We start from the raw sequence: 13,972 nt of genomic DNA, 5'->3' as shown, positions 1-13,972 counted from the left end.
CTTTTGGAGCAAACGTTAATATAAGACTTGGTCTTATTTTAATATAAGACCCGGTCTAATATAATATAATATAATACCGGGTCTTATATTAATTTTTGCTCCAAAAGACACATTAGAGCTGATGGTCCGGCGAGGTCTTATGTTCGGGGAAATATGGTACCATACACAGCTGCTGGAGGCAATAGATATGTTCTTACTCTTTGTATATAAAATTGGCTTGAATTACTGTGTGTTGGGGTAGCAGGTCCTTTTACAGTTTCCAGGGTCTTATTATCTTCACTCAAAAACCCAAATAAATTCAACAACAAAAAACAAAAACAAAACACCATTCAAACATTGACAAAGGACTTGAATAGACATTTCTCAAAAAACAACAAAAAAAGATTTACAACTGACCAATAAGCACATGACAAGATGCTTAGCATCACTAATCGTTAGGGAAATACAAAGCAAAACCATGGACAGGTATCACCTCAAAACCATTAGAATGACTTATCAAACAGAACTAAACTAAACAGAAAATAACAACTGTTGATAGGATGTGGAGAAACTGGAACCACTGTGCACTGGTGGTAGAAATGTAAAATGGTGCAGCTACTGTGGAAAACAGTATGTTAGTTCCTCAAAAATAAAATTACCGTGTGATTCAGCAATTCCACTTCTGGGTATATACCCAAAAGAATTAAAAGCGGGAATCAAAAAGATACTTGTACACCCATGTTCGTAGCACTATTATCCACACTGGCCAAAAGGTGGAAGCAACCCGAGTACCCTTTGATGGATGAATAGAAAAACAAATGAGGTGTGTACATATAATAAATATGATTCAACATTAAAAAAAAAGACATTCGGACACATGCTACAACATAGATGAACCTTGAAGACATTATGCAAAGTGTAAAAGCCAGTCACAAAAGGATAAATACCATATAATTCCATTTATATGAGGTAAGCTAGAGTAGTCAAATTCAGAGAGATAGAAAGTTGTGGTCCCCAGAGGCTGGGGGGAAGGAGGAACTGGGAGTTGTTGTTTAATGGGTACAGAGTTTTAGTTCTGCAAGATGAAAAGCGTTCTGGAGATGGATGGTGGTGATGGTTGCAGAACAATGTGAATGTATTTAAATTAAGGCCACTGACCTGTACACTTAAAAATGGTTAAGATGGTAAATTCTATACTATGTGTATTTCAGCAATTTCTTTAAAAATAAAAAAAGCTTCAGTGAAGGATGCCATTTCCTCTCAGCAATCCAGGCTTTGGAGGGACAGATTAGAAATAAAAGGAGACTATATTCCCCAAACTGTCTTTCATGTCCCTGTGGCAATATTGTGAATATCAATTTGTACTTTCTAATCCCCTCACCTTCTCCCTCCTCCTCACTGTGCTGTACACTTGAAGCTGAAGCTGAATAATATTGAATGTCAACTATAATTTTATATATATATATATATATATACATATATATATATAGTCACGGGATATGGAGTACAGCATAGGGAATAGAGTCAATGGAATTGTAACAGCTGTATACGATGTCAAAGGGGTAGTAGATTGGGATTATCACATTGTGAGGGGTGTCTAACTAGTACATTGTTTTGTACACCTGAAAGTAATAAAAAAATTAGCAAAAAAAAAAGGAAAAAATGGAGAAAAGAAAAGAAAAAAATCTTCTGAGGGAGTGGATCTTGACATTATATGCAACTAATTATAAATATGCTTTTTTCACAGAGTCATTTTTCTCTCAAGAAGGGAGCTGCAGCCTTGGGCATTGGAACAGACAGCGTGATTCTGATTAAATGTGATGAGAGGTGAGCATAAATATGCAACCCTGGTTGGTTAGAAATTTGCAAATTCCACACAGACACCTCTTGGTCCGGAACCAGGCGATGACTGTGGGGCAGCAAACCTGCCTTCATCCTGGCCACTGCCGTTCACTTCCCTTTTCACATGGGCTCTGGTGTGGAGTCTCAGGACGTTGTTCCTCGATGTCATGGAGCCTTCCACGGCCCTTGACTGAATCAGGACCTTTGTTAAATCAATCAAAATATTCTGCACCAAGACAGTGCACCAGGTCATTCATCAGCTGGACACTTAAGTATCTAAGCACTGATTTATGGCGATATCATCATTCTAGTCACCACGGATGGTGTGAACTTGATGGAGTGATTACAGAAGGGGGACAGTCTAGTGGGCAGGCAGTAAATAATGCCCCTGCCACTCATCAGCTTTGGGTTGGAACCGAGGGGGAATCCCTGTCTTCATTGACACCCAGACCGCATATGTACTCTGGGAATAGGCGTAGGGGAGATTTAAATGCATTTTGAGGGTATCCTTGTAAATTATCACTGGCCTATAGGCCTGGAACCTATACAAAATGAAATGTATTGACTAAGAGGTTTCACTAAATTAAAAGGAAGACCTATCCATATGAATTATTGGACAGATACTTATGACTGCTTACTGTGTCACTAAGCTCTAGAAAGCATAAGGCATAGAATCCAGTTCCCTGGCAGTATGTGATCTAGGTGGGGTGATGGAGTAGAGCCAGAAGGAGACATTTATATGGTTGTACTGTATGGCCCCGAGTTCAAGTTTTATACATTACTGAAGCTTGGAAGGCTTCATGCCACAGGAAGGACTTGAGCTGGATTTTCAAAACTGGAGCTAAGTTGGATGGGTGGAGGGGAAGGCGGGGGCAATTGCAGAAGACTGAGTACCATGAGCAAAGCCTCAGAAATAGTAAATGAATGAGCTGTGCGACTCAAGGAGCTGGGCCTGACTGGGGGTGAGGGGCAGGGGACAGCCATGGAAGATATGCTGGACCATGTGGGATTTTGAAAGCTCCAAAAGCCACACTGATTAATAACCATATCTCCTTCTGGGAGATAACGTTATAAGAGATTGCCACTTTCTTTTTCACACCTTTATGTATTGTCTGGTTTTGTTTGATTGTTTGCAATGAATACCCATTAGCAATGTAGGAAAACATCGTGATGTTTCATTCTTTCTTTTGTGGGTGGTGGAGGGAAGCTCAGCATTTGAGCTTGATAGGTCTAGAAATAAAGTAACTTGCAAACATTTTTATCCAAGAAGAGCAAGAAGCCAGGAATTAGAGAGACTTCAGTCAGTGAGGCCAGGCGAGAGGCTCTAGCAGTAAAATGGGCATGAATGATAACAGACTGGAGCAAAGCAAACACGTTTTGACAAATGAATTGCGTTATATTTTCAAGGCTCCCAGTGCCCCTCACTATCAGGTACTTAAGAATTAAGATTTGAGGGGAAAACTGGCACACACACACAAAATGCTAACTGGGGATAAAGGTTTAAATGACTTCAAAATTTTTCTTAATCTATAGCCAGTTATAAACAGTTGTAAGTAAGGAGCCTAGAATTCAGAGGATTGCCTGGGTTTCCAATCTAGGCAGTCTTCCTTATTAGTTTAATTAGTAATTGCTGTTGAGTGGAATCTCAAGGGCTGAGCAATGACCTTGGAGAACAGAGGAGGCTCTCAACTTCACTCCTTTTGGTTACAGTAACGCTGCTTCTATTCCTGTGAAAAGCAAGTTGTGACAATGAAATGGCCTTGGGCCGAGTCCACCTAGCCTAGCAGCCAGGTACACAGGGAAGCAAAACGCTGGCCTGAGGGCGTCTGACAGTCTGGAGGCAGCGTCATGCCCCAAAGGGAAGTGCAGTCCTGGAAGAAGGAGGAGCAAGAAGGAAACACAAAAGTGTTGCTGGGAAAGGAACCACAGACAGGACTGCCAGGATAGAGCCCCAAACTTGTCCATCATTCACCAACATCAGCGAAAGGAGCAGAAAGCAGAGAATGCTAGAAAACCAGTGGGGTCTAGAATTAGGGACTGACCAGGTGGCCTCAGATTTTCAGGTCACAGGATTTTATTTCAACAATTTTAGAAGCCATTAGAAAAACTAAAACACAATGCTAAAAATTATTGTTGTTTCAGAAAAGACCTTACTATCTGCCATCCCCTCTGCCCCCACCACATGCACCCATTGGGAGGGTACAGACAGAAGGGGGCTATCAGGCAGCATGGTGAGGGGGGCTTTGTCTCCTGCTCACAAGCCTTGTGCGATGGGGAAGGGAAGAGTATTCACAGTGATGGGATTAATGAATTTTTACTCAAGTGCCATTGGGTCTAATATTTGCAAAATTTGAATTAGTGGAATCTAAATTAATGATGTATTGATGTGTCTAAGGATAGAGAAGAAAAGTCTGAGTTACTACGTAGAGGAAAGTAAATATTTGTGAAAGAAAACTGTGTGATATTTCAGAACTGGATTAGGCTATTGACCAAAAAGATATTGCCCAGAGGTTCAGACGGGGGAGGATGAGAGAAAACTTCTATTCTATGGTTCATAATTTGAAAGAATATGAAGTTCCCATTTGATGGAAGTGGGAGTCCTGTGAGCTGAAGACATGGAACATCACTGAAGGATTCTGAGCCAGGGAGTGACATCATATATTTCTGTTAGAAAGGTCATTTTAAATGCAAAATGAAGTGTGGGTTAGAAGCTGGCAGTTGATGGCTGTGGTAGTGATAGGAATAGGAGATGATGCATTGTGGGCTGGCCCGATGTAGAGCAGAGGAGATGGAGTGCTGGAATTAATAAGAATTATTGACTGATTGGTGTGCAGGTTGAGAGAGGAGTCAAGGATGAATGCCAGCCTTCTGGCTTGCCAGCTAAGTCCATGTGGTGCTATTCTGAGATAAGGCACTCTGGCCGAAGTGGAAAGTTCAGATTTGGAGATGCTGAGTTTGAAGAGCTTTTGAGACTTCTAAGGGAGGGTGTCAGGGAGGCAACTGGAAATATGAAGATATACAATGGAAGCCATGTAGAGTGGGCCTAGGAAAGAACTCTGAGGAGCGTCCACATTTCAGAAACAGGCAGAGTCAAAGGAGCCTGCAACAGAGATGGAGAAAAACCAGCCAGAGTTGTTGGAGGAGAATCAGGAACTGGGGCCACGAGGGCCATGAGAGTGCTTCTAGAAGGAGTCGTTAATAGTATCAACGGTTACCAACAGATGAAATGAGGATCAACAACTGCCCATTGGCTTTGCTTGTAAGGAGGTGGCTGGTGAGTTTGACAAAAGCAGCTTCAATGAAGGGGCGAGGGCAGAAGGCAGTTTGCAGTGGGTTGATGAGTGAGTGGGAGAGGGGGAAAGGGAAAGCAAATACAAGGCAGCATTTCCAGAGCTTGAGCAAGAAGGGGAGGAGGTAGGGCAGAAGGTGGTGGGGGTGTTAGCAGAGGGGCTTAAGGCCTATTTAACTGTGAAGTGAAGGACCAGCCATAAAGGAAATGTGAATTACATGAAAAAAAGAAGGGATGAAATCTATAGCAGAAGTTTCATTGCTCTTATGAGTTCCTTCTTCTTTTTGGTTAAACTTATGTAGGATCTTTCTCTGAGGAGCACCCAAGAACTCTGAAATTATCTTACATTATAAAATTAGAAGAAAAGGAGGAGAACACAACAGGAGTGGTGATGGAAGAATAGGGGTAAAAGATTAGCGAGTACTGGAAGCGGGGAGGGGAAAGCCCTGGGCTTACACTGTGTTGACGAGCTGCTAATGGATTTCAATTCAGAAACCCTTAGGTTTGGAAAGGTTCTTGGTCCTTAACTCATCTAACCTTTTTTTTTTAACTTTATATTTTTGTGAATAATTTCAGACGTCAAGAAAAATTATAAGAATAGTGACAAGAATTCCCATATTTCCTACGCCCAAATTCACCAATTGTTAACATTCTGACACATTTGCTTTATCATTTTCTCTTCATATAATTCAATATTACATATTGAATGTAATGAATATTACAATATTACATATGTAAATTATATGTATATTATCGATATAATTTTTCTGAACTATTTGAGAATTCCTTGCAGACATCATGCCGCTCTACCCCTTGATACTTCAATGTGTATTTCCTAAAAACAAGGATATTTTTACTTACGTGATCACAATACAATGAGCAAAATCGGGAAATTTGACACGGATACAAATCTATATACTTTATTCAAATTTTACTAATTGTCCTCATAATGTTTTTTAGACTAGTTTTTCCCACTCCAAGATCACATATAGCGTTTAGTCATCATACCTCTTTATTCTCCTTTAATCTGGAACATTTCGTCAGCCTTCCTTTGTCTTTCATGATGTTGATGTTTTTTGAAGACGATAGACCATTTGCTTTGTAGAATATTTCTTAATTTGGGTTTGTCTGGTATTTCTTCATGATTAGATTCAGGCAATGCATTTTGGGCAGGAATTCCAAGGAGGTGATGCTTGTTTTTTTCAAGTGCACCTCATCAGGAGATTTGTCACATTATCAGTAATGTCAACTTTGACCATTTGGTAAAGGTGGTGTCTGGCAGGCTTTTTTACTCTAAAAATGACTATTCTCTCCTTAGCAGTTAATAAGTGTCTTGTAGGGAATGCTTTGAGATGGTATAAATATTCTGTTCCTTCTGAAATGTTCATTCACTAGTTTAGTATCCGCTGACAGTTCTTGCCTGAATTTTTATTATGATGGTTGCAAAATAGTGACTTTCTAATTCCACCATTCTTTTTACATTTATTAGTTTCTTTCGTTCTACCGTAAGAAAGAGTTCTCTCTCTCTCTCTCTGTCTCTCTCTCTGTCTCTCTCTCTCTCTCTCTCTCTCTCTCTCTCGCTCTCTCTCTCATCTATTATCAATACGAGCTCACATGTACTTTTAGAAATTCATTCTCTCTAGCATTCTCTCCCTCCCCCTTCTATTTCTCCATCTTTTATTCCTCCCTTTGGACTTTCCTTTAAATTATCCAAATTACTATTAAATTGCTGTAAAACCTTACAGAAAATAAATCTGACCAAGACAGATGATTCCTGGTTGGCACAGGAGTAGAAAAGTCACTGGCCTTCTTAGCTCCCATGTAACACAGGAATTCTGTTAGGTATATTGATTAATACTTTCATACCACAAAATTAACTAATTATGCTTTAGTATATATTTTAGTTTTTTCTTTTAATATATTACTTAGCTTTATAAATTGCAGTTAGAGTGCATTTCCCTGTGCTTAAGTTCTGCACTTTATTATCCAATTGATATAAATAACTGAAAGTATAAATAATCTGAGGTCATTATACTCTTTTATTAAATTAGCTGAATTGTGGCCAGGGAAGCTAATTAACTCTTTCCAGTCCTCGGGGAACTGTTGAGTGCACTGTAATAAGATAGACTCCAAGAGACCCCGAATCAATTATCACTGAGCACGGCTGTGTTAAGACCTCTGAGTGTCCCATTTCCTATGAGTTTGGGTTCAGAGAACTCAAAAGTGCTCAGGATGTATATGCTTCATTATGTAGTATATTGGGAAGAATTGTAAAGTAACAATAGGTGACACTTATTTAGTGTTTATTATGTGTCAGGCACAGGCTTAAGCACTTTACAAAGTCTATCTAGTTAATTCATTTCAATGGAGACACAAAAGAGTACATCACCTCACATTTACCTGGTACTGACATAGTTTGTGAAGTGTTTCTGTATACACGATAGCCCTACAGTATGGTAAATTCTCCTTTATCCATTTGACTCAACCCTGGAGAGGTGTAACATGTCCAAGGTCCCATAGCTGGTAAGTGAAGAATCAGGGCTTGGACTCAGAAGAAAACTCCTAGTGTTCAACAGTTAACTGTCCCTTCTTTATTTTTTTTCCAATTATTTGATTGTGGTAAATACACATAAAATTTACCATCCTAACCATTTGTAAGTGTACAGTTCTGTGGTAAGCAGTACATTCAACTTGCAGTGCAATCATCATCACTATCCATCTCCAAAATTCTTTTCATTTTACAAAACTGAAACTCTGTCCCCATTAAACAAGTCCCCATTTCCCTTCCCTTCTAGCCCTTGTGCTATCTTGCTTTCTGTCTATGAATTTCACTATTCTAGGTACCTCATTGTTTTTTGTCTTTTCATGCTTTATTTATTTTATTTGGCCTAATGTTTTCAAGGTTCACCCATGTCGTAGCGTACCGTATGTCAGAATTTTCTTCCTTTTTAAGGCTGACTGATATTTCATTGTATGTACATACCACTTGGGTTGCTTCCACATTTTAGCTACTGTGAATAATGCTGCTTTGAACATGGGCGTATAAATATCTTGTTGAGCCCTGCTATTAATGTTTTTGGGTATATACTCAGAAGTGGAATTACTGGACAATATGGTAATTCTATTTTTGATTTTTTGAGGACCTGCCATACTGTTTTCCATAGTAGCTGCACCAACTGGCAATCCCCCCAACAGTGCACAAGGGTTCCAATTTCTCCATATTTTTGCCAACAGTTGTTACATATTTTCTGCTTTGTTTCTTTTTATAGTAGCCATCTTAATTCATGTGAGATTGTGTTGACTGTGGTTTCGATTTGCATTCCCAAATGCTTAGTGATGTTGAGCAGCATCTCATATGCTTATTGGCCATTCATCTATCTTCTTTGAAAGATGTACATAATATCCCTTTACCCCTTAATACTTCAATGTGTATTTTCTCAAAACAAGGATATTCACTTATATAATCACAGTACAATTATCAAAATCAGGAAATTTGACATTGATACAAGAGTATTATTTAATCTACATACTTTATTCAAATTTCATTAATTGGTCCCAATAATGTACTTTAAAGCTATTTTTCTCAGTCCCTTCCCTGATGTCTATTTATGTCCTTTGCCCATTTTTAAAATTAACCTATTTATTTTTACTTTTTTTTAAGAAATAGTTTTCCAGATTTATTGAGGTATAATTGACAAATAAAAATTGTATATATTTAAGGTGTAAAATGTGATGATTTGATATATGTATACATTGAATACGAGGTCAGACAATTAAGTTTGTGAAAAACGGCTACATACCTCATTGCTGAATATCACTACGGTCACCTTCAAAGTACTCACCTTGGGAAGCTATGCACTGATGCCAGCGCCTAGTCCACCCTCCAAACAATTTTTGGAACTCTTTTTCTGGAATGACCATCAGAGCTATCGTCATATTACCCTTGATGTCCTGAATGTCATCGAAATGTCTTCCTTTCAATATTTTCTTTATCTTTGGGTAAAGAAAGAAGTTGTTCAGGGCCAAATTAGGTGAGTAGGGAGGGTGTTCCAATGCAGTTATTTGTTTACTGGCTCAAAACTCCCTCACAGACAGTGCCGTGTGAGCTGGTGCATTGTCATGATACAAGAGCCATGAATTGTTGGCAAAAAGTTCATGTCGTCTAACTTTTTCAAGCAGCCTTTTCAGCACTTCCAAATAGTAAACTTGGCTAACTGTTTGTTCGGTTGGTACAAATTCATAATGAATAATCCCTCTGATATCAAAAAAGGTTAGCAGCATCGTTGCAACAAGTTCGTGAACTTAATTGTCGGACCTCGTATGATTATCACCATTGAGCTAATTAACATATCTATCACCTCACATAGTTACCGTTTTGTGTGTGTGTGTATATGTGTGTGTGTACAGAACACTTAAGATCTACTCTCTTAGCAAATTTCAAGTATACAAAACAGTAGTATTAACTAGTCACCATGCTATACATTAGATCTCTAGAACTTATTCAGGTTATAACAGAAAGTGTCTACTCGTTGACCAACATCTCTCCATTTCCCTTACCTACTAGCTCCTGGCAATCACCATTCTACTCTGCTTCTATGAGTTCAGCTTGTTTAGATTCCACATATAAGTGAAATCATACAGTATTTGTCTTTCTGTGTCTGGCTTATTTAATCACTTAGCATGATGTCCTCCAGGTTCATTCATGTTGTCACAAATGGGAGGATTCCCTTCTCTCTCGTGACTGAATAATATTCCATTGTATGTATGTATATACAATGGAATATACATTGTATATACAATGTATATACAAATTGGTACAAATTCATAATTTGTACCAATTTGTACATATATACATACATACCATGTATGTATGTATATAGGTATGTATGTATACAGATATAGATATGTAGTATGTTCATTATATATATACACTATAGATAGATTATATATGGCTATATATATAAATATTCACATTTTCTTTATCATCCATCGATGGACACTTAGGTTGTTTCCATGTCTTGGCTATTGTGAATAATGCTGCAGTGATCATGGGTATGCAGATATCTCTTCAAAATACTGATTCATTTCCTTTGGATATATACCAAGGAGTGAGATTCATGGATCATCTCCTCGTTCTATATTTAATTTTTGAGGAACTGCTATACTGTTTTCCATAATAGCTGTACTAATTTACATTCCCACCAATAATGTATGAGGGTTCCCTTTTCTCAACACACTTACCAACACTTATTTCTTCTATTTTTGATAACAGCCATCCTAACAGGTGTGAGGTAATATCTCATTATGGTTTTGTTTTCATTTCCCTGATAATTAGCGATGTTGAGCACATTTTCATATACCTGTTAGTCATTTGTATATCTTCTTTGGGAAAATATCTGTTTAGGTCCTTTGCCCATTTTTTAATTGGATTATTTGGTTTTTGCTATTAAGCTGTAGAAGTTTCTTATATACTTTGAAGATTAAACCATTATCACATACGAGTATATGGTTTAAAAACGTTTCTCCCAATTCCATAGTCTGCCTTTTCATTTTTCTGACTGTTTCTTTTGCTGTGAAGAAGCTTTTTAGTTTGATGTAGTCCCACTAGTTTATTGTGCATTTGATGCCTTTTTTTTTTTGGTGTCAAATCAAAAAACTCCTTGACATCAAGACAGATGTCGAGGAGTTTACCCCCTAGACCAAAACCAACATCCCTATGATTTCTTCTAGGAGTTTTATAGTTTCAAGTCTTTTGTCCATTTTGTGTTTATTTTTATACATGCTATAAGATAGTGGTCCAGTTTTATTCTTATACATATGGCTGTCTAGTTCTCCCAACACCATTTATCGAAGAGACTCTCTTTCCCTCCATTGTGTATTTTTGGTAACTTTGTCAAAAATTAGTTGACTGTACATGCATAGGTTTATTTCTGAGCTCTCTATTCTGTTCTATGTGTCTGTTTTTATGCCAGTGCCATACTGTTTTGATTACTATAGCTTTGTATATAGTTTGAAATTAGGAACTGCAGTGTCTCTGGTTTTGTTCTTTTTCAAGATTGCTTTGGCTATTCACATTCTTTTGTGGTTCTATACAAATTCTAGGATAGTTTTTTCTATTTCTGTGAAAAATGTCATTGGAATTTTGATAGGGATTGCATTGAATCTGTAGATTGCTTTAAGTAGTATGGACATTGTAACAATATTAATTCTTCCAATCCATGAACATAGGACATCTTTCCATTTATTTGTCTCCTCTTTCATTGATATCTTACAGTTTCTGTGTGCAGATCTTTCATGTCCTTGGTTAAATTTATTCCTAAATATTTTATTCTTTTTGATGCTATTGTAAATGGGATTAATTTTTGTATGCTGATTTCTTTTTGTCCTGCAACTTTACTGAATTCATTTATTCTAAAGGTTTTCTGGTAGAGTCTTTAAGATTTTCTATATATACAATCATGCCATCTGTAATCATAGACAATTAAACTTCTTCCTTTCCAATTTGGATGTCTTGTTTTTCCTTTTTCTTGCCTAATTGCACTGGCTAGGACTTCCAGTACTATGTGATAGAAGTGGTGAGAGTAGCACTCTTGCCTTGTTTCTGATTTTTCAACTTTTCACTAGGGAATATGATGTTAATTTGGGCTTGTAATATATGGTCTTTATTATGTTGAGGTATGTTCCCTCTATACCCAGTTTTCTGAGAGTTTTTATCATGAAAGGATATTGAAATTGGTCAAATTGTTTTTCTGTGTTTAGTGAGATGATCATATGATTTTAATCCTTCATTCTGTTATTGTGGTGTATCACCTTTTGATTTGCAGATGTTGAACCATCCTTGCATCCCAGAGATAAATCCCACTTGATCATGTGTATGATCCTTTCAATGTATTGTTGAATTTGGTTTGCTAATATTTTGTCAAGGATTTTTGCATCTATGTTCATCAGGTATATTGGCCTGTCATTTCCTTTTCTTGTGACGCATTTATCTGGCTTTCGTATAAGAGTAATGCTGGCCTCTGGAAGTGAGTTAGGAAGTGTTCTTTCCTCTTCAATTTTCTGAAAGAGTTTGAGAAGGATTGGCATTAATTCTTCTTTAAATGTTTGCTAGAATTTACCTGTGAAGCCATTTGGGCTTTTCTTTGTTGGAGTTTGTTGATTACGTTTAAATCTCTTTATTCATTATTGGTCTGTTCAGAAATTCTTTTTGTTTTTTATGATTCAGTCCTGGTAAGTTGTATGTTTCTAGGATTCATCCAATTTTTTTAAGTTATCCCATTTTTTTGACGTATAAATTTTCACGGTAGTCTCTGATGACCATTAGCTTTTGTGTGGTGTCAATTGTAATGTCTCCTTTTTCATTTATAATTTTATTTATGAGTCCTCTCTTTTTTTCCCTTGGTGATTCTAGCTAAAAGTTTGTCTATTTTATATATCTTTTAAAAACACCATCTCTTAGTTTTGTTGGTCTTTTCTATTGTCTCTCTAGTCTCTATTTCATTTATTTCTGTTCTATCCTTTATTATTTTCTTCCTTATGCTTACTTTGGGCTTCATTTGTTTTTTTCTTCATTCCTTGAGATGTAAAGTTGGATTCTTTATTTTAGATCTTTTTTCTTACTGTAGACATTTATCATAATAAACTTTCCTCTTAGAACTGCTTTGTTTCATATCTTAAATTTTGATGTGTAGCATTTCCATTTTCCTCTGTCTGAAGATATTTTTTTACTTCTAATTTGATTTCTCCTTTGACCCATTGATTGTTCAAGAGTGTGTTGTTCAAGTTCCACGTATTTATGATTTTTCCAATTTTTCTCCTGTTATTGATTTCTAGTTTTATACCATTGTCGTCAGAAAACGTACTTGATATAATTTCAGCCTTCTTAAATTTGTTGACATATTTTGTGACCTAACATATTATCTATTCTGGAGAATGTCCATATGCACAGACGAATGTGTATTCTACTGCTATTGGATGGAATGTTATATATCTGTCTCTTTGGTCCATTTGTTCATTTTTTTAATTGGGTTGTTTTATTTTTATAGTTGTTACATTTAAGGAGTTCTCTATATGTTCTGGATATTAATCTCTTATCAGATATATGATTAGCAAATATTTTCTCCCATTCTTTGGGTTGCCTTTTTATTCTATTGATGGTGTCTTTTGATGCACAAAAGTTAATTTTCATGAGCTCCAGTTTTTCTATTTTTCCTTTTGTTGTTGGTGCCTTTGGTGTCATAACCATGAAAATATCCATAGCAAAATCCAATGTGATGGAACTTTTGCCTTATGCTTTCTTCTAAGAGTTTTACAGTTTTAGCTCTTACATTCCAGTCTCTGATCCATTTTGAGTTAATTTTTATATAGGATGTTAGGTAAGGTATGGCTCCTTTTTTAAACAAACAAACTTTATTATTTTTTTTATTCCAGAAGCAGCATGTATTCATTGTAGAAAAATAAAAACATAAGACCTAGACATAATCTGCATAATACTTTGATGCATATAATTCCAAATATATTTATATATTTAAATAAAACTTACTGATTAGAAATGTGTTCTTTATATAATAAAGTACTATGGGCAACTTTTACATCATTAGAAGTTCTCCAACATAATTCTCGATCACTAATGATCTCTTGTTTAGAATTTATATTACTTAACAAATCTCCTGTTGTTAGGCATTTAAGTTACTTGAAATTTCATTATTTAAAAAATGCTAATATAAACATCATTGTGACTAAATATTTGCATGCATACTTATATTGCTTTCCTAGGATAAATTCCTAGAAATAGAACTTCTAAGCCCAGGGTTTTGCCTACACTGACAATTATGACACCTACTGGCATGCTGTCCTTCAGAA

The 13,972-nt window shown here is 36.6% G+C and overlaps 1 protein-coding gene across 2 annotated transcripts in view; it reads left to right on the top strand.

The window, feature by feature from the left end:
* Positions 1 to 13,972, top strand: part of GAD2 (glutamate decarboxylase 2) — a 71,415-nt gene that overhangs the window by 22,466 nt on the left and 34,977 nt on the right. For both annotated transcript variants that reach the window (XM_081059810.1, XM_081059811.1), the window contains one exon: positions 1,727 to 1,806. In XM_081059810.1, coding sequence (XP_080915936.1) covers positions 1,727 to 1,806 — 80 coding nt within the window. The remainder of the gene's footprint in view (positions 1 to 1,726; positions 1,807 to 13,972) is intronic.

Source organism: Rhinolophus hipposideros (assembly GCF_964194185.1).
Source record: "Rhinolophus hipposideros genome assembly, chromosome: 1".
Taxonomy (NCBI): Eukaryota; Metazoa; Chordata; class Mammalia; order Chiroptera; family Rhinolophidae; genus Rhinolophus; species Rhinolophus hipposideros.
This window is presented reverse-complemented; position numbering and strand designations above follow the sequence as displayed.